Raw genomic sequence first — 21,340 nt, 5'->3', positions numbered from 1 at the left:
CTCTGTCTCTCTCTGTCCCAAAAATAAATAAACGTTGAAAAAAAAAATTTTTTTTTAAATTAAAAAAAAAAAGAAAATTGTTATTGGTGGGGCGCCTGGGTGGCGCAGTCGGTTGAGCGTCCGACTTCAGCCAGATCACGATCTCGCGGTCCGTGAGTTCAAGCCCCGCGTCAGGCTCTGGGCTGATGGCTCGGAGCCTGGAGCCTGTTTCCGATTCTGTGTCTCCCTCTCTCTCTGCCCCTCCCCCGTTCATGCTCTGTCTCTCTCTGTCCCAAAAATAAATAAAAAAACGTTGAAAAAAAAATTAAAAAAAAAAAAAAAAAGAACCTAACCTTGGAAGTTCGTAAGAGTTGGGGAAGTTAAAAAAAAAAAAAAATTGTTATTGGTAATTAATTGTGACATTTTCAAAGTGTTATAGTAAATTCTTGCCTTAATATTGATAGATAAAAGCAGCTGTGTGAAATGCAGTTAAGTCCTTGCAAACAAAACTTTCTCAGTCTGTAGTATCAGAAAAATGACAAAAGACAGTTCAACGTAACTGTATATACAATGCTTGGAAAAGTACACAGGGCCCCAGATAAGAACCCAACTTGAGAACAGAGGCTGTGGGAGGAGAGGAGCCATTTATAGTAGAGGAGTAACATTAACGTTGTGAATTGTAATATCCAGTGGTTTTCTACAGTTCAACAAATGTTCATTTCCCTGAAATTTACTTTGCAGGTTTCCTCCTCTGGATACAATTTTCATATGTTGTTTATTTAACATACAGGTAGAGACCACACCTACAAGGGCTAGTCAATATTAAGGCTGTGCAGACTTTTTTTTTTTTTTTGTAAAGTTTTTATTTAAATTCCAGTTAGTTAACATACAGTGTATTAGTTTCAGGTGTACAATATAGTGCTTCAGAAATTCCACATATCACTCAATGCTCATCACAAGTGCACTCCTTGATCACCATCACCTATTTAAACCATCCCCCCACCCACCTCCCTTCTGATAACCATCAGTTTGTTCTCTATAGTTAAGAGTGTTTCTTGGTTTGCCTCTCCTTTGCCCTTTGCTGGTTTCTTGTTTCTTCAATTCCGCATAGGAGTGTAATTACATATTTGTCTTTGACTTATTTCACTTAGCAATATACCCTTTAGATCCATCTACATCATTGCCAATGTCAAGATTTCATTCTTTTCTATGGCTGAGTAATATTCCATCGTATATATATACACATACCACATCTTCCTTACCCAGTTATCAACTTATGAATACTTGGGTTCTTTCCATATTTTGGCTATTGTAAACAATGCTGCTATAAACATTGGGGTGCATGTATCCCTTTAAATTAGTGTTTTCGTATTCTTTGGGTAAATTCCTAATAGTGCAATTGTTGGACCATAGGGCAGTTCTATTTTTAATTTTCTGAGGTACCTCCATACTGTTTTTAACAGTGGCTGCACCAGTTTGCATTCTTGTCAACAGTGCAGGAGGGTTCCCCTTTCTCCACATCCTTGCCAACACCTGTTGTTTTTGTTCTTGAGTTTAGCCATGCTGACAGGTGTGAGGTGATAGCTCACTGTAATTTTGATTTGCATTTCTCTGAGAAGAGACGTTGAGCATCTTTTCATGTGTCTGCTGGCCATCTAGATGTCTTTTTGGAGAAATGTCTAATCAGGTCTTCTGCCCATTTTGTAATTGGATTTTTGGGGGAGGGGGTGTTGAGTTTTACAATTTCTTCATATATTTTGGATAGTAACTCCTCATCGAATGCATCATTTGCAAATATCCTATTCAGTAGGCTGCCTTTTAGTTTTGTGGTTTCCTTTGCCGTGCACCTTTTTCTTTTGATGTAGTTCCAATAGTTTATTTTTGCTTTTGTTTCTCTTACCTCAGGAGATCTATCTAGAAAAAAAAGTTGCTACAGCTGATATCAGAGAAATTACTGCCTATGCTTTCTTCAAGGACTTTTATGGTTTCAGGTCTCACACTTAGGTCTTTAATCTATTTTGGATTTATTTTTGTGTATGGGGTAACAATGCAGTCCAATTTCACTCTCTTGCATGTTGCTGTCCAGTCTTCCCAACGCTATTTTTCCCATTGGATATTCTTTCCTGCTTTGTTGTAGATTAACTGACCATGTATTTGTGGGTTCATTTCTGGGTTTTCTATTCTGTTGTAGTGACCTATGTGTCTATTTTTGTGCCAGTACAATACTATTTTGTTTGTTACAGTTTTGTAATATAACTTGAAGTCCAGAATTATGATGCCTCCAGCTTTGAGGGCTATGTATATTTAGCAGCAAAGTCCCTGTCCTCATGCAGCTTACATTCTAGTGCATATGAATTCTGGCATGCACACCATTATACTTGTGTTAAAGGCCAGACCAAACTCTATTCCTAAGTGCTATCTAAGTGCTTCTGAACAAAGACGTATCACACCACTTAAGGGTTCTCCACTGTGTGATCTGGTGAAAACCGAGATAGGTTCAATTATTGCTTCAATACCAACTAAACCAAACAAGTATTTTCTCTCTTATGAGACTCGATGATGGTAAGAATTCAGGGTTTCACACAACGTCATTTTGGAGAACTTCTTTCCACACACAATTCCTTCATGTTCTTACCACTCTTGTTACCTTCATAAACCGTACTGCCACCATGAGTTTTGCGATGATGTGAAAGTTTGGATCGCCAACGGAAGCTCTGACCACAGGTCTCACACTTGTAAGGGGTCTCCCCTGTGTGAACTCTCTGATGAGACTGTAGCTGTGAAGAGTGGCGGAAGACCTTGCCGCACACATCACATTTGTACGGTTTCTCCTCACTGTGAACACTCTGATGAACCTTAAGACTTGAGGCCTGACTGAAGTGCTTACCACACTCCCCACACTTGTAGGGTTTCTCTCCCGTGTGGACCCTCTGATGCATGTCCAGATTCAAGCTCCACTTGAAGCCCTTCCCACACTCCTCACACTTGTATGGCTTTTCTCCAGTGTGCACTTTTTGATGGGCTTGCAGGTGTGAACTGCGACCAAAGCTCTTCCCGCACTCTGCACACTTGAAAGGTTTCTCTCCGCTGTGGATTCTCTGATGCGCCAGAAGATTTGCGGCCTGCCTGAATACTTTCCCACACTCCTCACAATTAAATGGTTTCTCTCCAGTGTGGATTCTGCAGTGAATTTTGAGATCTGCTCTACGATTGAATCCCTTCCCACACTCTTCACATTTGTGTGGCTTCTCTCCGGTGTGGATCAGCTGGTGAATCTGAAGTCGGGAACTCTGATTGAAGCCCTGCCCGCATTCCTCACACTTGTAAGGTTTCTCTACACTGTGCGTCTTCAGATGGGACTGAAGATATGCTCTCTGACTGAAGTCCTTCCCACATACTTCACATTTATAGGGTCTCTCTCCCGTGTGTACCACCAGATGAACCTGGTAACGGGTTTTCGTCCCGAAGTTCTTTCCACACTCGTTGCATTTGTATGGTTTCTCTCCTGTGTGGACTCTCTGATGTGCCTGAAGATTTGAACTCATAGTGAAGCCTTTACCACACACTTTGCATACATATGGTTTCTCACCAGTATGGATTCTCTGATGGGCCCGAAAATGAGAAGGCTGAATGAAGCCCTTCCCACACTCCTCACATTTATAAGGTTTCTCTCGCGTGTGGCCCTTCTGATGGATGTGAAGATTTGTGCTACAAAAGAAACACTTCCCGCACTCCTCACATTTGTACAGTTTTTCTCCCGTGTGGACCATACAATGACTATTAAGTGATGATCTACGACGAAAATTCTTACCACATTTATCACATTTGAAGGGTTTCTCCCCGGTGTGGATTCTCTGATGTTCCTGAAGATGGGAAGCATGAATGAAGGCCCTTCCACATTGGTCACAACGATAAGGTTTCTCTTCCATGTGCAATTTATAATGAACATTAAGTGCTGATCTACGACAGAAGCCATTCCCACACTGCTCACATTTGAATGGCTTCTCTACGGTGTGGACTTTCTGATGAGTTTGCAGGCATGAGCTCTGACTGAATTCCTTCCCACACTCATCACATTTATAGCGTTTCTCTCCCAGGTGAACTCTCTGATGAATATGAAGTGCTGAACTGTAACAGAAGCTTTTTCCACACTCACGACATGTGTGAGACTTCACTCCTGTGTGTACTTGTTGATGAAGATCAAAGTTGGAGACATCACTGAAATATTTCTTAAATTCACTGCACTGATCAGGTTTCTGACCTGTGTGAGTTTCAGTTAGTCTGGCCCCAACCTGTCCAGGTGAATCACCTTGTTTGGGGAACTGAGAACTCTTTATCATGGAGCCTTCACACTGGGTTAAGTCACTTGCAATCTGTTGCCAGATCTGCCAGCAGGAAAGCTCTTTGTGTGGTTCTGTTTCTAAAACAGTCTTCATTTTATTTTGGATCTTTCCTCCTGTAAAGACAGAGAATGCAGAGATGTGGACAACTGAAGGCTTTGTTCAGTATTTTCAAGATTTCATTTAGGAGAGACCGTAAGACTTTACTGAACCCAGAGAATGTCCAGTCGGTCTTTTCCACCATGTATCAGAGTCTCTGATTTGCAGGTGTAGGGAACACCGGAGGGGGGCCAGTGGGCTCCTAATCACTAAGCCCATATTCCCTCCCCCCGCCCCCCATCAACCCTCAGTTTGTTCTCTGTATTTAAGAGTCTCTTATGGTTTGCCTCTATGGCCATTTCTATTGAATTTGAAAGTCAGTGTAGAATATTGAATAGAAAATTATGTAGTTAATAAGTTATGTAGTTAGAAAAGTTATATAGATAATATCAATCAATTAGAACTTAAAGAAAAGCAGTAACACAACCAAATTTTGGATTTATTATATGTCCTAATACCAAATACCTTGAAATATTTATATTTCTATATTCAAAGTATTCCTGGAAATTCTGCACATGTTCACCTAACTTTATCTTTCTGTGTTGACAGACATTAAATGGGTTGGCTACTATTACAAACTTTTGACCACCTTTAATAACTTAAGTTCAGAAATGTGTTTTCTAAAACATTTACCCCATTCACATTCCCAAGTCTCTGTATTTACATAAAGATTATCTAAACATTTGAAGATTATTTTTTCAATAAACTTTTCAAAAAGTACTTTTCTTAAAACTCAACAATAAGGAAAAAGAACCTGATTAAAAAATGGACCAAAGACCTTCCTAACATCGAAGAGGATCGGGGCGCCTGGGTGGCTCAGGTGGTTAAGCGTCTGACTTTGGCTCAGGTCATGATCTCATGGCTCGTGGGTTCGAGGCCCACGTCGGGCTCTGTGCTGATGGCTCAGAGCTTGGAGCCTGCTTCAGATTCTGTGTGTCTCTCTCTGCCCCACCCCCGCTCATGCTCGCTCTCTCTCTCTCTCTCTCTCTCTCTCTCAGAAATAAACATTAAAAAAAAAAAACCATTGAAGAGGAGCTACAGATGGCGATAAGTGTATGACAAGATGCTTCCCATGTTATTTTATGCAAATCCAAACACCAAGATACCATTACACATGTATTAGAATGGCCAAAATCTAGAACACCAACACCACCAGTGCTGGCCATGACGTGGAGCACCAGGAACTCATTCATCACTGGTAGGAATACAAAATAGTATAGACACTTTGGAAGACAGTTTGGTGGTTTCTTACAAAACTAAACATACCCTTACCATACTCTCCCACTACCGCACAGTTTGCTATTAACCAAAGGGAGCTGAAAATGTACGCCCACACAGAAATCTATACACAGACAAAACCTGGACAAGGTTTATTCACAAGGACCGAACTTTGAATGAACCAAGATGTCCTTCAGTAGGCGGACAGATAAAAATTCACTGTGGTACATACACACAATGGAATATTATTTGGTGCTAAAAAGAAATGAGCTACTAATCCATGAAAAGATATGGAGGAAATGTAAATGCGTATTACTAAGTGAAAAAAGCCAAACTGAAAAGTATGAGTCCAACTATATGACATTATTGAAAAGGTAAAAGTACGGAGACAGTAAAAAGATCAATGGTGGTTAAGGGTTAGAGGGGAGGGATGAACGGGCAGAGGACAGAGGATTTTTTAGGGCAGTGTAACTACTCTATATAATACTATAAAGATGGATATGTGGCTTTATCCATTTGTCCAAGTCTATATAATGTATGATACCATGAGTAAACCCTAATGTATACTCTAGACTCAGTGACAATGATGTGTCCATATAGGTTCATCAATTGTATCTGGTGGGAATACTGATCATGTAAGAGGTGAGTGTGTGGGGGTAGGGGATATATGGGATATCTCTGTCTCTTTCGTTCAATTTTGCTGTGAACCTAAAACTGCTCTAGAAAGATAGTCTTTGAAAACACTGCTGAAGAAATGTTTAAAAGGGAAATTCACTCGCCTCCCCGTATGAATAGTCAATTAAAAGCTGCCCCCGTTTCGATCCACTAGACGTGTGGGAAACAGCCTCTACAGAGCCCTGCCTTGGGTCACTTTATTGGAAAGTTACTTCAGCGTCCAGGTGACCTGGAATATCTAGAATGACTTGCGGGTTTGGGAGCAAATACCTAATGGCACACTGACTAAAACATAGCATAAAGCAGACAGCAGAACTTTATCTTCTACGGGCAAGTTTCCTTCGTGAGGACAAAAGGGAAATAAAGTTGAACAGAAAACATACATGGTTCTAAAACCTGATGGTAATTCAGAGCTCTAGAAAAAAAGTAAAAACAACAGAGACAGAGCCTGGGAAAAGGAAAAGATGAGGTTATGGTGTAACCTCCGAAAACCAGCCCAACTGCGGGAGTCTGATCTTGCCAGGAACACTTCCTGGACAGACACATGGATGATTCCTCATGACTTGTAGGTCTCTGCTCAAAGTCAGTCCAGCAACAAGCCACTTTACGGCCCAGAGTAAAATAATCAGCCCTGTCTGCCCCCAGTTCACCTCTGGCAACTCCCATCCTTCTTTATGTTCCATGCACCCCTCTCACCATGTGACTTGCTAGGTCATCTGTCGGGCACCATATGTCTTTCCCACCACAATGCAGCACCAAGGAGGGAAGCATGTTATACCTTGTACGGTGAACACATTTTACACTTTCCGACTTTATTACCAATGTCCAGAACTCTGCCTGGAGTGTGGAAAGTACTCCACAAGTGCATGTTAAATGAAATAAATGAATCCTGGTTCAGCTATTCTGGTGAGAGTTGAAGCCACACCCTAGAAAGAAAATATCTTTTCCAGGTAAGTTATTTGATACAGGAAAGGGAAAGAATATTGCAGTTTTGCTGGGAAGCTGAAAAGCTGCACAGGGGACATCGAGAGACAGGGGTACCTCAACCAGGATGCTAACAAAAACAATAAAAGGTGGCAAGTGTCTCTGGGGTGAAAAGAAAGGAAGGCCTATTGCTGGTTCCTTCTGAAGCTTTAGGACTATCTCTGTGATAACAGGATGTGGAAGAACTGTGGATGTATGGATGTGTGGATAACATAACCCACCACAACAGTTTTTCAAACTCGAAAACTTTCGAGACTCTAGTAAGCTGGAAAGATTTAAAAGCTTGTAATAAGCTCTCAGAAAAAAGACCCAGGACAGCAACTATCAGAGCATCACTGCCAACAGGACAGGTGTCATTATTCGAAATGCCTGTGAAAGTCACATATAAATCTGCAACATGCAAAATGTTCTGGTTACAATGAAAGATGTGTTTCTTACTATGGCTCACTCTTGGGAAGACTCAGAAACTTTGCTTCTACAAGTTACCCAGTCCCTAATTAAATTGTTCAAATGGAAAGATAAGTTACTAGAATCTTGGGAAAACGCTAATAGGTGAGTATGTACTTTTTGGTGGGTAATTCCGTTTATGGTTATATTTAACAAACCGACCCCTAAAAGGAGGAGTTGTGTGAGGGGAACAGGGAGCCTCTCTGAGGATGTTGACAATTTTAAGCAGGAAATTTCCTGATTCTTTCTACGTCAGAATGTTCACTAGTTGAAGGGCACCTGGGTAGCTCAGTTGGTTGAATATCCGACTTTTGATTTTGGCTCAGGTCATGATCCCAGGGTCACGGGATCGAGCCCCGTGTCTAGCTCTATGCTAAGCATGGAGCCTATGTAAGATTCTCTCTCTCTCCTCTCTGCCCCTCTCCCCTACTTGCTCTCTCTCGGTCTAAAATTAAAAAAAAAAGTTCTAATTAAAACACAATGAATGTTTACTAATTGAAAAGCACCAAATCTTCATTTAAAAAATCGGGGAAAAACTGTATGAAATCTATATTCTTTCACATTTGTTTAATGGCTAACTTTGTAGAAAATAAAAAGCATGATCTATTTTTGAACCAGATGCAGGCAGCATTCGGGTATGTGTCTCCTATCGTTCTCACCTTAAATCTTCCCCTCCGAGGACAGGGAAGGGGAAACCTGGAGGCAGTAACGTGGGTGGGTGCTTTGAAAGAGGCAAATGGGCTGCAGATGGCAACTCTTCAAAAGGAAGGCAGCTTGCAACCTGGCTGATATTGCCTGATACAGTAGAAGAAACATATAGAAGAAGAAAGAGGAAACATATCTTTCTTCCTTCTGTTGGGGGATCTGAGAACAGGACATCAGAATCCTCATTCCAGGGGCGCCTGGGTGGCTCAGTCAGTTAAGCGTCCGACTCTTGATTTCGGCTCAGGTCTCGATCTCATGGTTCATGAGTTTGAGCCCTGCATCAGGCTCTGTGCTGACAGTGCGGGGCCTTCTTGGGATCCTGTCTCCCTCTCTCTGCCCCTCCCTGGCTTGCTCTCTGTCTCAAAATAAATAAAAATAAATTTAAACACAAAACCAAAACCAAAAAAAGAGATGCTTAACCGACTGAGCCACCCAGGTGCCCCAAGCATCTGGCTCTTGATTTCAGCTCAGGTCGTTATCTCATGGTCATGAGATCAAGCCCTGCATCAGGCTCAGCACTGGGTGTGGCGCCTGCATGAGATTCTCTCCATCCTCCTGCCCCTCTCCCCAGGACACACATGCTCTCAAAAAAAAAAAAAAAGAAGAATTGTCATTCCAAAAGTATTCTTCCCAGAAATGAAAATGCTCCCCTGAGGTGCCTGGGGGGCTCAGTCAGTTAAGCTTCTGACTTCTGCTCAGGTCACGATCTCACTGTCTGTCAGTTTGGGCCCCGTGTCAGGTTCTGTGCTGACAGCTCAGAATCTGGAGCCTGCTTCGGATTCTGTGTCTCCCCCTTTCTCTGTTCCTCCCCTGCTCATACTCTGTCTCTTTCTCAAAAATAAACAAACATTAAAAAAAAATTAAAAAAGAAAAAAAAAAAAGAAAATGCTCCCCAACAGAAGGTTCCAAGAAAGCCACAGAGCACAGAGACAAAGCATGTTACTCAGTATGACCACAAGCACAATGCCTACCAGTTGCCCTGGGACACGGGTCAAGTGCATATACCCAAACACACTTTCATGCCAAGGGTACCCAAGAAAGTAACAAACAGAAAGAAACTGGATAGGCATTCATCAGAAAACAAACAATGTTCTGCAACATCCTTCCTTCGCTCTGGTTTGCACACGACCTATAGCTATCTCCAGGACCCATGGACACGTGGAGGTCTCCCTTCCATTAACACATTCACAAAGTCAATACATGCTTCCAGACACCTGCCACATACCAGACGATTCTAGGCACTGAGAATAGAGCAATGAACGAAAGAGGCAAAATCCCTTGCTGGGGGGGGGGGGGGGGGCAGGGATCAAACTCCAGCGGGGACAGAGAGGAGATGAACAAGCAAACAAAAATGTATGAGGCACAACATAAGGCAGAACAAGAAAAGTAAAGAGGGTGATGTTTTACTTAAGTTGGTCAGAGAAGGCCATTCCTGTGACATTAAAACCAAGCAGACACAGGAAGGGAGGAAGGAAGGAGGGAAGGAGTGAAGGGACAAAAGGATTTCAGGCAAAAAAATATGTCAGAGAGAGCCACAGAGAGTAAGTAAGGGCTCTGAGGCAGAAGTACGTGTAGTAGGGAGATTAACTGGCTCCGGAAGAATCCACGTCCTGATTTTTGGAGCCTAAAATACGTTAAGTATATGACAAAGAGGAATTAAGGCTGCAGATGGAAATTAAGGCTGCTAATCAGCTGACCTTAAAATGGAAGACTATTTTCTATTGCCCAGGTGGACTCAAGGCAATCAAGAGGATCCTTCAAAGTGCAAGAAAGCTACGGAAGAAGGGCGGAGGAAGGCAATGCGACCACAAGAGAACGGGCAGAGAGAAGCAGGGTGCTGGCAGTGAAGACGAAAGAAAGGGGCCGTAAGTTCAAAAACGGGGGGTAACCTCTAGAAGCTGAAAAAGACACAGATCCTCCCCTAGAGCCTCCAAAAAGAAATGCAACTGTGCAGACATCTCAACTGTAGCCTGGTTAAAAACCATGCCACGCTTCTGACCCAGAGAAGCGTAATCAACCGTGTTGCTCTAGGCCATGAAGTGCGTGGCAGTTTGTTCCGGCAGCAGGCGCTAGAGCGTCCCTGGCAGGTCTGGGAGCCCCGAGGGGCATGGTGTGGGTGGACGAGGCGGAGCAAGAGGAAGGGGACGGGCGAGGTATTCAGAGAGGAAGTGGGGGACGGGGAGCACACCATGGAGGACTCAAGCCACTTCGAGAGGTTTCAACTCCGGGAAAAATAAGCCCCAAAGGGTCTTGAGCACAGGAACGGGGCTCTGACTTCCAGTTCCTACGGATCACACGGGCTGCTACGCGGAGAACAGACAAACAAGAGGAAGCGTGGAAACAGGCAAGCGGCTGAAAGGATTCAAGAAACAGCTTAGAAGTTTGGACCAGGTGACAGCAAAGGGGGCGGAAAGAAGCGAAGACACACAGGAGAACACCTACGAGGACTCCCACCTGCTTGGCTCTTACCTGATTTCTCTCGTCTGTGGCTTGCTAGCATCATCCAAAGTGTTTTTACCTTCTCTAAGCGGAATGTATCATGTTTGAAGAGGCGGGGCTTTGTGAGCATGCAAAGTCCGTATTTAAAACGAACACATTAGGGGCGCCTGGGTAGCTCAGTTGGTTAAGGATCTAACTTTGGCTCAGTGCATGATGTCATGGTTTGTGAGCTCGAACCCACTTCAGATCCCCTCTCTCCTTCTCTCTGCCCCTCCCCCACTCATGTGCTTGAGCACACATGCTCTCTCTCTCAAAACTAGAAAGACATTTAGAAATAAATAGAACGCACACACTAAAGGTACAATCAACGGAACATTTGGATTCCTGCACATACTGATCAATTAATCAAAACCAGCATTTTTCAAACATTTTTAAAAACATGGCCCATATTGGTGCACCTGGGTGGCTCAGTCGGTTAAGCCTCCAACTTCGGCTCAGGCCATGATCTCGCGGTTTGTGGGTTCGAGCCCCGAGTCAGGCTCTGTGCTGACTGCTCAGAGCCTGGAGCCTTCTTCGGATTCTGTGTCTCCCTCTTTCTCTGCACCTCCCCCGCTCACACTCTGTGTCTCTCTCTCAAAAATAAACACTAAAAAAAAAATTAAAAAAACAAACAAACAGGCCCGTATTTCAAGACCCAGACATACATGCAGAAACGTGCATTACAAGCACCTATTTCTAACCAATGTCTATTTTCACTAAATCTCCCACTGGGCTCCTACACCACTGACAAAATTGGCGGGAGATCTTGCTGCAATATATTCTGTTCTAATAAACTGAGATTTTCCACTTTATGTTATTAAAAATTGTTAGTACACCATAAATACAAGGGACCATTTCAAGACCCCCCAAAGCTTTGAACACACAAACACACAAAGCCAATCCAGGAAGCTGACACTGAGTCACAGAGCGCCTGTCCTCACCCAGAGAGAGCAGGTTCCGGAAGTTCTCCAGCATCACGTCTCCATACAGCTTCTTCTGGGCGGGGTCAAGCAGCCCCAGCTCCTCCTCCGTGAAGACCACAGCCACGTCCTTGAACGTCACTGCCTCCTACAACACCAAGCACATATAACCTCAATCTCGCACCCAAAGGCCACTGGGAGCGGGGCAGCACGGAAAAGCTGGAGAGGATGGTGGGACGTAGTTCCAGAGTGTGAGGGACTCAAGTCCATCTGTAGGCTTCCAGGCGCTTCTCCTTCTACCTTGCCAATGCCACGGTGAGTTTCGTCAGCCTCACCAAAATGTGTGGCAATGACAACGTCCTTGTGTTTTTGTGTCCTCGTGGAGTCTACTTACAACGTCCTTGTGTTTTTGTGTCCTCGTGGAGTCTACTTACAAGTAACCGCCAAAAACTCTAAACACGCATCCTGGACAACACACGTTTTACTTCGCGACGCGTGGTGCTGACTGCCCCAGAAGCATTCAGCAATTTAGTTCAAGTTTGACAACACCCACATTCTTCCTCTCTCACACACACACGAACCCTATCACTTTGCTTTCACATGTGCCACTAACGAGCTTTTCCTACCCTCGTGGGACAGCTACGTGGTTCTCCCATGTAATGTTCAGCATCATGTTCCGGAGCCAGCAGGCCTCAGTGCGATTCCCAAGGGCCTGTGCCTTACTAGCTGTGTGACTTTGGACAAGTCTGTCCATGTCCCTGAGTTTCTTCTCCGTATGTGGTCCTTCTGTGACAGAGTTCCTTCAAGGATTAAACAAGGGAATATCCCTAACACTTGGAACAGTGCATGGCACAGAGTAAGTGCCTAACAGACCTTTATTATTCATATTATTTCTTCACGTTGCCATTATCAACAACTATCTCATCAGGGCACCCGGGTGGTTCAGCTGGTTAGCGTCCAATCTTGATTTTGGCTCAGGTCATGATCTCAGATCTCACGGTTGTGAACTCGAGCCCCAGGGTGGGGTCTGCACCAGGCGTGGAGCCTGCTTGGGATTCTCTCTCTCCCTCTGCCCTTCCCCCACTTGCATACACTTGCTCCCAAGCTCTCTAAAAAAATAAAAAATAAAAATATTTCCTCTCAGGGTGACTGGGTGGCTCACTGGTTAAGTGTCCAACTCTTCATTTCAGCTCAGGTCATGATCTCATGGTTAGAGAGTTCAAGCCCCACATCAGGCTCTGTGCTGGCAGTGCAGAACCCGCTTGGGATTCTCTCTCTTCTTCTCTCTCTGCCCCTCCCCCACTTGCTCTGGCTCTCTAAAATAAATAAATTAAAAAAATATTTCATCTCATTTTGTGGCTGTTATCCCAGAGAACAGAAAACTATATTTAATGATACCGATTAAACAGTATTTAATTTTACGTATTTTTCTCATTACAACGTATCCTGCAAAGAACATCATTTTACATAGACCTTGTTTCCCTGACCACTTGAAAATGATCGCAAACGAAAATTAAAACGTCAGAAATTAGCACGTTTAAAATTGTGATCATATAATGGCAGATTTTCTTCCCCCCCTTTTTCCTACACCGCTAATCTTTCAAAAGAATACAACAGTCCTGGGTCGCCTGGGTGGCTCAGTCGGTTAAGCGTCCGACTTTGGCTCAGGTCATGATCTCGCGGTCCTAGAGTTTGAGCCCCGCATCGAGCTCTGTGCTGACAGCTCAGAGGCTGGAGCCTGCTTCAGATTCTGTGTCTCCCTCTCTCTCTGACCCTCCCCCGTTCATGCTCTGTCTCTCTCTGTCTCAAAAATAAATAAACGTTAAAAAAAATTAAAAAAAAAAAAAAAAAAAAAAAAAAGAATACAACAGTCCTGGGTCTCCAAATGACAGCCAAGAGCAGGCTATACATTTTTCCACGGTTTTGCTAATTTGGTTTACAAGAACAACTTGTATTATTATTGCCACTTATTTGACTGTAAATTAACATAACTACCTTTGAGATGTTTATTTGTGTTTCTCATTTTCACATGCTTACTCTCATCCTTGTTTGTATTTCACTGGATTTTTGCCCTTTACCATATGCATAAGATTCCTATTATGGGCTCTGCCTTTTTATTTTGGCATCCCTGTAGCAAGTATTTTTGCCCCAGGTTGTTGCTCCTGGTAATTCCATATCAGGTATCTCTGGCCACAGAGAAATTTAAAGATTTTACATTTATAATTTAAATTTTATAAACGACTGTGCTAACTGCTATCAACGTGCCTACAGCGCTGAGCAGGTCAGTGTGGCGGGGTGACTCTGAGAAAGGGGTCAGGGAGCAGGCTAGCTGTGGAAATCATCTCTCGAGGGGTGCCTGGGCGGCTCGGTTGGTTAAACGTCTGATTCTTGGTTTCAGCTCAGGTCACGATCTCATGGTTTGTGGGTTCAAGCCCTGCATTGGACTCTGTGCTGACAGCATGGAGCCTGCTTTTATTCTCATTCTCTCTCTCTCTCTCTCTCCTCTCCACCCCTGCTCACGCTCTCTCTCAAAAATAAAAAAAAATAAAAAACAGTAAAATCCCTAAACCACATACATGTCTTTGAACAGGAAGTAAAGATAAAAAGTACATCGATTCAATGGGGACAGGATGCAACTGTGAAAAATGAACATTACAAAACATTAAAGGAAAAAAATCAGAATTAAAATTAGATGTATATCACAAATACAAATTCAGTTATGGATACTGACAAGGATGAGAGAGGGAGAAAATAAAAATAGCTCACTTGTCAGAAAGGAAGTAATGAATTGGAAGAATTGCTCATTTCTAGTAATTTTTCTACTCCGTAAGAAAAATAATAATAAAACAAAAACTAAAAATACATGCAAAGTAAATTCAAAAGGGACAAGGGAAGACCCTGGCACAAAACAGGTCCTCAAACGCCTGGAGCTCTGCTTGAGTCATCCCCAGAAAAAGGTGTGACCATCTGAATAATGAGATGGAATCTGGAAAGTGAGAAAGGCAAGCCCTACTCACCTTGAACATGGTCACGGGTCCTCCTACTTCTGGCAGTGTGCAGAGTTGCACAGATCCCAGGAAGGCAGAACGGCGCCTGGTGGGGGGCCTAGGGAGGCGGAAAAAAGACATTAAAGGTAGCCCGGGATGTCACTCCCCTCCCATCCCGGGATGATTACTGGAAATCTGTACATGAGTGTTCACACTCCAACCGGAAACCACCGAAATGTCGACCTATGACCTATGCACGAATAAACAAATTGTGACAAATCTGTACAGTGGATGTTTTTCAGATACTTTTACTGTAATTAAAAGGAAGGAAGTATGGATCATGCTGCAACATGGATGAACCTGGTAAACGCTGCTGAAAGTCAAAGAAGCCAGTCACAAAAGGCCAGATATTTTATGATTCTATTTCTAGAAAATGTCCAGAAGAGGCAAATCTAAGGAGAAAGAAAGCAGGTTGGTGGTCACCTGGGTATTAGGGGAGAAAATGGAGGTGAACTGAAAATGGGCCTGAGGAATCCAACTGGGGGAATGAACATGTTCTAACTGAATTACAGCAATGGCTGCACCACTCAGCGAAGTTACTAAAAATCACCGATTTGTGCAACGAAAATGGGCAGATTCTATGATATGTACAATACACATCAAGTTGATATAAATAAATGTTTGTTCATCTACGTGTCATTTAAATCACAAAACTAATTGACAGATTCTGAGTGCATCTTGATAAAGGTATTTATATTTGAGTGAATAAGGAGGGAACATGGGGAAGCCTGGCCTCACAGCAGAATGCCAACCAGTAAGTGTATCTCCCCATAAACTTTACTCATTCTGATTTAAAAAATAGTAACTTTAGGGGAGTCTGGCTGGTTCAGTCGGTAAAGCGTGCGACTCTAGATCTGGGGGTTGTGAGTTCCAGCCCCACGCTGGGTATAGAGGTTACTTAAAAAATACAATCTTTAAAAAAATATAATAAATAAAAGTTAGTGACTTCGCAGTGGAGAAACCTAATAGAAATCACCTTAGCTTAGGTAACAACGTTGAGTTCACCGATATACGGACAGACCGACGTCCTTTGGCTCCTGTTATGCTGCAATGTCAAGGACGCCTCAATGTTCTATGGGATTCCTGCTAATGACGCATTACCGAACCTAAACACGTAGTAAGTACATTTGATAAACCCCAAATGGAGAACTTTCTCCAAACTAACTTGCCTCTACACTCTTCAAAAGCATCAAGAACAGGGGCACCTGGCTCAGTCGATGGCACGTGTGACTCTTGCTCTCCGGGTTGTGAGTTCGGGCCCCACGTTGGGTGTAGAGCTTACGTGAAAAACAAAAAGTAAAAAAAAAAAAAAAAAGAAGCACCATCAACAAAAAAGACAAAGGTTATGGAATGCATTCCACATTAAAGAACATCAAGTTTATGATAAAATTTTTGTACAATGTCTATCAACAAATATACAGTTTAAGGCAGTACGTAAAATTGGACTTTGAAATGAGTTAGGGGAGGCGAGACTGGTTATAAGGCGTTTATACATGAAAAACAGAACAAAATTACATAGAAGACTGCAGATTACAAACCAGGATGTTATATGTTATCTAGCATTATTTAATAAGTAACACCACCATTAACTACTATTTGTAATTACTTACTAAACATCTAACATCTGATAGATAACTCTATCATATAGTATAACATCCAATATTACCAAGCACGGGATGTTAAAATTCTATAATCAGCCTCCCCTAAATCCTTTTTACCAAGATACCTGATTACCCATATGTGGGGCTTCCTTCCTTCAGAAAGCTAAAAGAAGCTGTTATTGAATCGCAGGTATATTCCTGGTGTTATGTGGTTGACGGAGCCACAAGACAGACAGGCAAAATTTAAACAACTGGGGAATTTGTGTAAAGAGTATTTGAGGGGGCACCTAGATGGCTCAATCAGGTAAGCATCTGGCTCTTGATCTCAGCTCAGGTAGTGATTTCAAGGTTCGTGGGATTGAGCCCTGCATCAGGCTCTGCACAAGACAGCAAGGAGCCTGCTTGGGATTTTCTCTCTCCCTCTCTCTCTGCCCCTCTTCAACTCGCTCTCTCTCAAAACACGTAAGTTAGAAAAAAGAAAACAACTTAAAAAGAGTATATGAGAACTCCTTACACTAGTTTTGCAACTTTTCAATGGAAAATTTTTTAATTTTAAATTATGCAAAAATAAAGTCTTATACTGTCAGGAAACAGTCACAGGCACAACAATAATAACGGGAATAATAAAGATGATCATGAAATTAAATGGAAATTCATTTTTCTTGGCAATGTTTAAAAATTGGCCATAGCTCTGCGGCACCTTGCCTGGCTCAACTCTTGATCATATGAGCCCCACAACGGGTGTAGAGGTTACTTAAAAATCATTAAAAAAAGGGGCGCCTGGGTGGCTCGGTCGATTAAGCCTCTGACTTCAGCTCAGGTCATGAAGTCACAGTTCATGAACTCGAGCCCCGCGTCGGGCTCTGTGCTGTCAGTTCAGAGCCTGAAGCTTGCTTTGGATTCTGTCTCCCTCTCTGCCCCTCCCCTGCTTGTGTTCTGTCTCTCCCTCTCTCTCTCTCAAAAATAAATAAACATTTAAAAAAAATTTTTTTTAAATCGTAAACAAAATTTCCATAGTTAAAATACATCAGAGGTTACACACAGAAAAATATGATCATTGTGTAAAATGTTCATAAACAAACATATAAATATACACAACCACCAAATAGAAATGCATTAAAAGCTTCACAGTTATTATCTTTACATCCTCGATTACCAGGTAATTAAAATTTTTTCCAGGGGCGCCTGGGTGGCTCAGTGGGTTAAATGTCCGACTTCGGCTCAGGTCATGATCTCACCGTTTGTGGGTTCAAGCCCCGCATCAGGCTCTGTGCTGACCGCTTGCTCAGAGCCTGGAGCCTGCTTCTGATTCTGTGTCTCCCTCTCTCTCTGCCCCTCCCCCATTCATGCTCTGTCTCTCTCTGTCTCAAAAATAAATAAACGTTAAAATAAACTTAAAAAAAAAAAATAAAATAAAATTTTTTCCAGAGCGCCTGGGTGGCTCAGTCGGTTAAGTGTCCGATTTCGGCCCAGGTCATGATCTCGCGGTTCCCGAGTTCAAGCCCCGCGTAGGGCTCTGTGCTGACAGCTCGGAGCCTGGAGCCTGCTTACGATTCTGTGTCTCCTCCTTCTCTGTCTCTCCCGCACTCACACGCTCTCTCTCTAGTTTCAGCTCAGGTCATATCTAATGGTTTCATGGCTTTGGGCCCCTATATTGGGCTATGTGCTGGCACTGCTGAGCCTACTTGGGATTCTCTCTTTCCCTCCCCCACTCACAATGCCTCTGTCTCTCTCAAAATACATAAATAAACTTCAAAAAAAAAAAAAGAATAAAGCATATTACTAGTAATAAGCAAAATAAAATAGTTCACAATGCTTTTAAAAACTCAGAAAAGTCAAAGCCCGTTAGCCTTGCTTTTAAGGTCCTCCAGACCCAAGTACTAACTACCCCAGGGTCTGATGCCTGCTGGTTCCTACAGCTGCAGAACATGCTCAAGAGATTAGCAACCTGAGCTCTGGACTCAGGCTGCCTTCATTCCAACCCCAGTTCAGCCTCTTACTAGGTGGGGACTGTGGGCAAATCACTTATGCTCCCTGGGTCTCAATCTCATTTTATTGACTAGGAAAAAAAAGGCAGAATTTCTTAGCATAGCTGTGGTGTGGCCCAATATATTTATTTGTATAAAACCATCATGGTTGAGGTTGGCAATTAAGGATTATTACTAATACCCATGCCCAATTACACAACGTGTACATTATCTAATTGATGTGACTATCGTTGTAAAAGAAAAATGCCCAGGGGCCCCTGGGTGGCTCAGTCCGTTAAGCGTCTGACTCCTGATTTCTGCTCAGGTCATGATCTCAGGTAGGGAGAATGAGCAACCCCCCTCCTTTTCCCAGGCTGTGACAGGCTCTGTGCTGACAGCAGGGGGCCTGCTTGGGATTCTCTCTCTCTCCCTCTCTCTCCCCCTCCCCAACTCACCCACACATGCTTTCTCTCGAAAGAAAGGGAGAAAGAAAGAAGAAAGAAAGGGAGAAAGAAGAAAGAAAGGGAGAAAGAAAGAAGAAAGAAAGGGAGAAAGAAAGAAGAAAGAAAGAAAGAAAGAAAGAAAGAAAGAAAGAAAGAAAGAAAGAAAGAAATGCCAAATCCCACTCACGTGGAACTTTGCTGTCAGTAGCCAGGGGAGTCACTCTTTCCACCTCTGTGCAGCCCTTTCTGAGAAATCAGGCTGGGGAAGAAAAAAAAAAAAATGTCATGAAATGCCATGGTCATGTCACTGTCCTCAATAACAGTGCAATCTAGGGGGGCGCCTGGGGTGACTCAGCTGGTTGGTTGTGCAAGAGACTCTTGATTTCGCCTCAGGTCGTGATCCCAGGGTTGTGGAGCCTGTTAAGATTCTCTCTCTCCCTGTGCCCCTCTCCCCAACTCATGCATGCTCTCTCTCTCTAAAATAATAATAATAATAATAAAAATGCAATCTGGAAGCAACCCTCATCACCAACTAGACCCCAAGACCTGACATCTAACGCCCACCTGCTTGTACTCACCCACCTCTGTCTTACATTTTCCCTTAAGCTCTCTTTTCTAGCTTACCTCTTAACTCCGGCGAATGAAACCGGAAACCACCTCAGGTGATGACAACTGCCCTGACAAGACCTGCCGCAGACCCAGACCACCCAGAACTTCTGCGCTAGACCCCCAACTCGTGCCTGCACAGAAGGACCATGGAGTGGCTTCTGGACTGACCTACAATTACCTTTACCTCATTATAACCCTAAAATTTCTGCCCAAGGAGGAGCCTCAGCCTCATGTACATAACACACAACATATAGGCATGTTTCCTTAGGGCGCATGCTCATCCCTATGCCTGCCTCTACATACCATGACAAGCTTTCCCTATCTAAATATCCATCCTAACCCTAAACAAAAGGAACCCATCCACCCTCTTTTGGGGATTCCCGGCTGCGGAAGCTATTCCCCTGTGATTTCCTTCTTTGCTTGCAAATCAAAGTTTTCTTTATGCAACAACTCAATCTGGTAAGGTTTCTGAGTCACCAAGGTGGGAACTCAACCTTAGTTCCGTTACTACCCACACCTTCTGAAAAGAGACATTAGAAGGGGCCCAGGATGGGGCGCCCGAGTGGCTCAGTCAGTTGAGCGTCCGGCTTCGGCTCAGGTCATGATCTCACAGTTTGTGGGTTCGAGCCCCACATTAGGCTCTGTGCTGATGGCTTAGAGCCTGGAGCCTGCTTCGAATTCTGTGTCTCCCTCTCTCTCTGTCCCTCCCCCACTCATGCTCTGTCTTTCTCCCAAAAACAGATAAAAACATTAAAATAAAAAATTTTTTAAAAGAAGGGGCCCAGGATGATCCAGCAACCTGATCCAGCAGGAACCAGAGAAGAGCAAAGATCACCGCAGTTGGATATGTGACCCTAACCTGGGGACTTGACTGATGCTCGGGAAATTAATACCAAAAAGAGATCACCATTCACCATACGCCAGGAGCTGTTTTGAGATTTTTATTTCCACAGCCATAGCTGGCGAGCGGGGGCGGGGTGGGGAGGAGGGGGCAAGAGCATCTGGCTTTGGGGAGGTCCCAAACAGACCCCATTTGGTCCCTCGCTGCTGACAAAATCCGAAGGCAGAGAATCTAGTCCCGGTGAATAAGAAAAGAATTTATCTCAGTAAGGCGAACGCCAAAAGACTGCAGACTTACGGCTCCAAGACTGTCTTCAAAGTGCCTGAAAATACGTCCGGGTTTATACAAGCAAAAGGTGGGGTGAAGGCGGGCGGGTACTGCAGGTGGGCAGCGAAGGTCAAATGGATTACTATCTTGGGGTCAATCACAAACGGGGTCTTGCTGGCGCAGGGCAGCCCTTACGGCTTGAGGGGTTAGTTTAGGTTCTCACCAGGGGCTGCTCTGCCCTCAAGGCTGTGCCACCTGCGCCAAGAGACAAGCTGGAAAGAAGCCAACCAGAAAGTTTGAGGTCAAAATGGAGGCAGCTGAAGTCCTCTTTCACCACCTCTTACAATCCTGGAACACCAGGAAGCACAGGCACGCGTGGGTGTAGGGAGGCGGACCGGGCGAGCTGAGACAAGCAGAAACTCAAGCCAGGCGATAGGTGACCCCACCCCACGCCCCACCCCGGGCCTCGGGACCCACCACGAACGCAGAGACTCCCCCAGAGACGCACACCACTGCCTTCCCCCCCGCTAATACCTGCGTGCTCCGCTCAGGCTTTTTTTTCCCCCCTAAGCCGCCCTGTCGCTGCAGGTTCCAAGCACAGATTCAGGAAGTTTGGAAGCGCTGGGAGAGGAGGAACTGACGCACCGCTCCCATGGAAAATTCAGGAGCAACCTCCCACTCCCCCAGCGGAAGTGCCCGAGAGAACCTGGAGCTTCTGGA

General features: G+C 43.9%; 1 protein-coding gene across 4 annotated transcripts; it reads right to left on the bottom strand.

Annotated features, from left to right (window-relative positions):
- Positions 1-369: 369 nt before the first annotated feature.
- LOC112851355 (uncharacterized) lies at positions 370-21,325 on the bottom strand. Of its 4 annotated transcripts, XM_025914880.2 has the most exons (7): positions 21,155-21,325; positions 19,091-19,162; positions 16,062-16,169; positions 14,863-14,950; positions 11,850-11,993; positions 10,917-11,004; positions 370-4,435 (listed from the first exon to the last, which is right to left on the bottom strand). In XM_025914880.2, exons 4-7 carry the CDS (start codon positions 14,869-14,871, stop codon positions 2,568-2,570), a joined length of 2,109 nt encoding a protein of 702 aa, XP_025770665.2. In that variant the 5' UTR covers positions 14,872-14,950; positions 16,062-16,169; positions 19,091-19,162; positions 21,155-21,325; the 3' UTR covers positions 370-2,567. The 4 variants fall into 4 exon arrangements, with proteins under 4 accessions (XP_025770665.2, XP_086546136.1, XP_086546137.1 ...); XM_086690010.1 differs by lacking the exon at positions 10,917-11,004 and having other exon boundaries at positions 11,867-11,993; XM_086690011.1 differs by lacking the exon at positions 10,917-11,004 and having other exon boundaries at positions 11,867-11,993; positions 16,098-16,169.
- Between the last annotated feature and the right edge of the window lie 15 nt (positions 21,326-21,340).

Source organism: Puma concolor, chromosome E2, assembly GCF_028749965.1.
Source record: "Puma concolor isolate L17-30 chromosome E2, mPumCon1.1.hap2, whole genome shotgun sequence".
NCBI classification, from domain to species: domain Eukaryota; kingdom Metazoa; phylum Chordata; class Mammalia; order Carnivora; family Felidae; genus Puma; species Puma concolor.
This window is presented reverse-complemented; position numbering and strand designations above follow the sequence as displayed.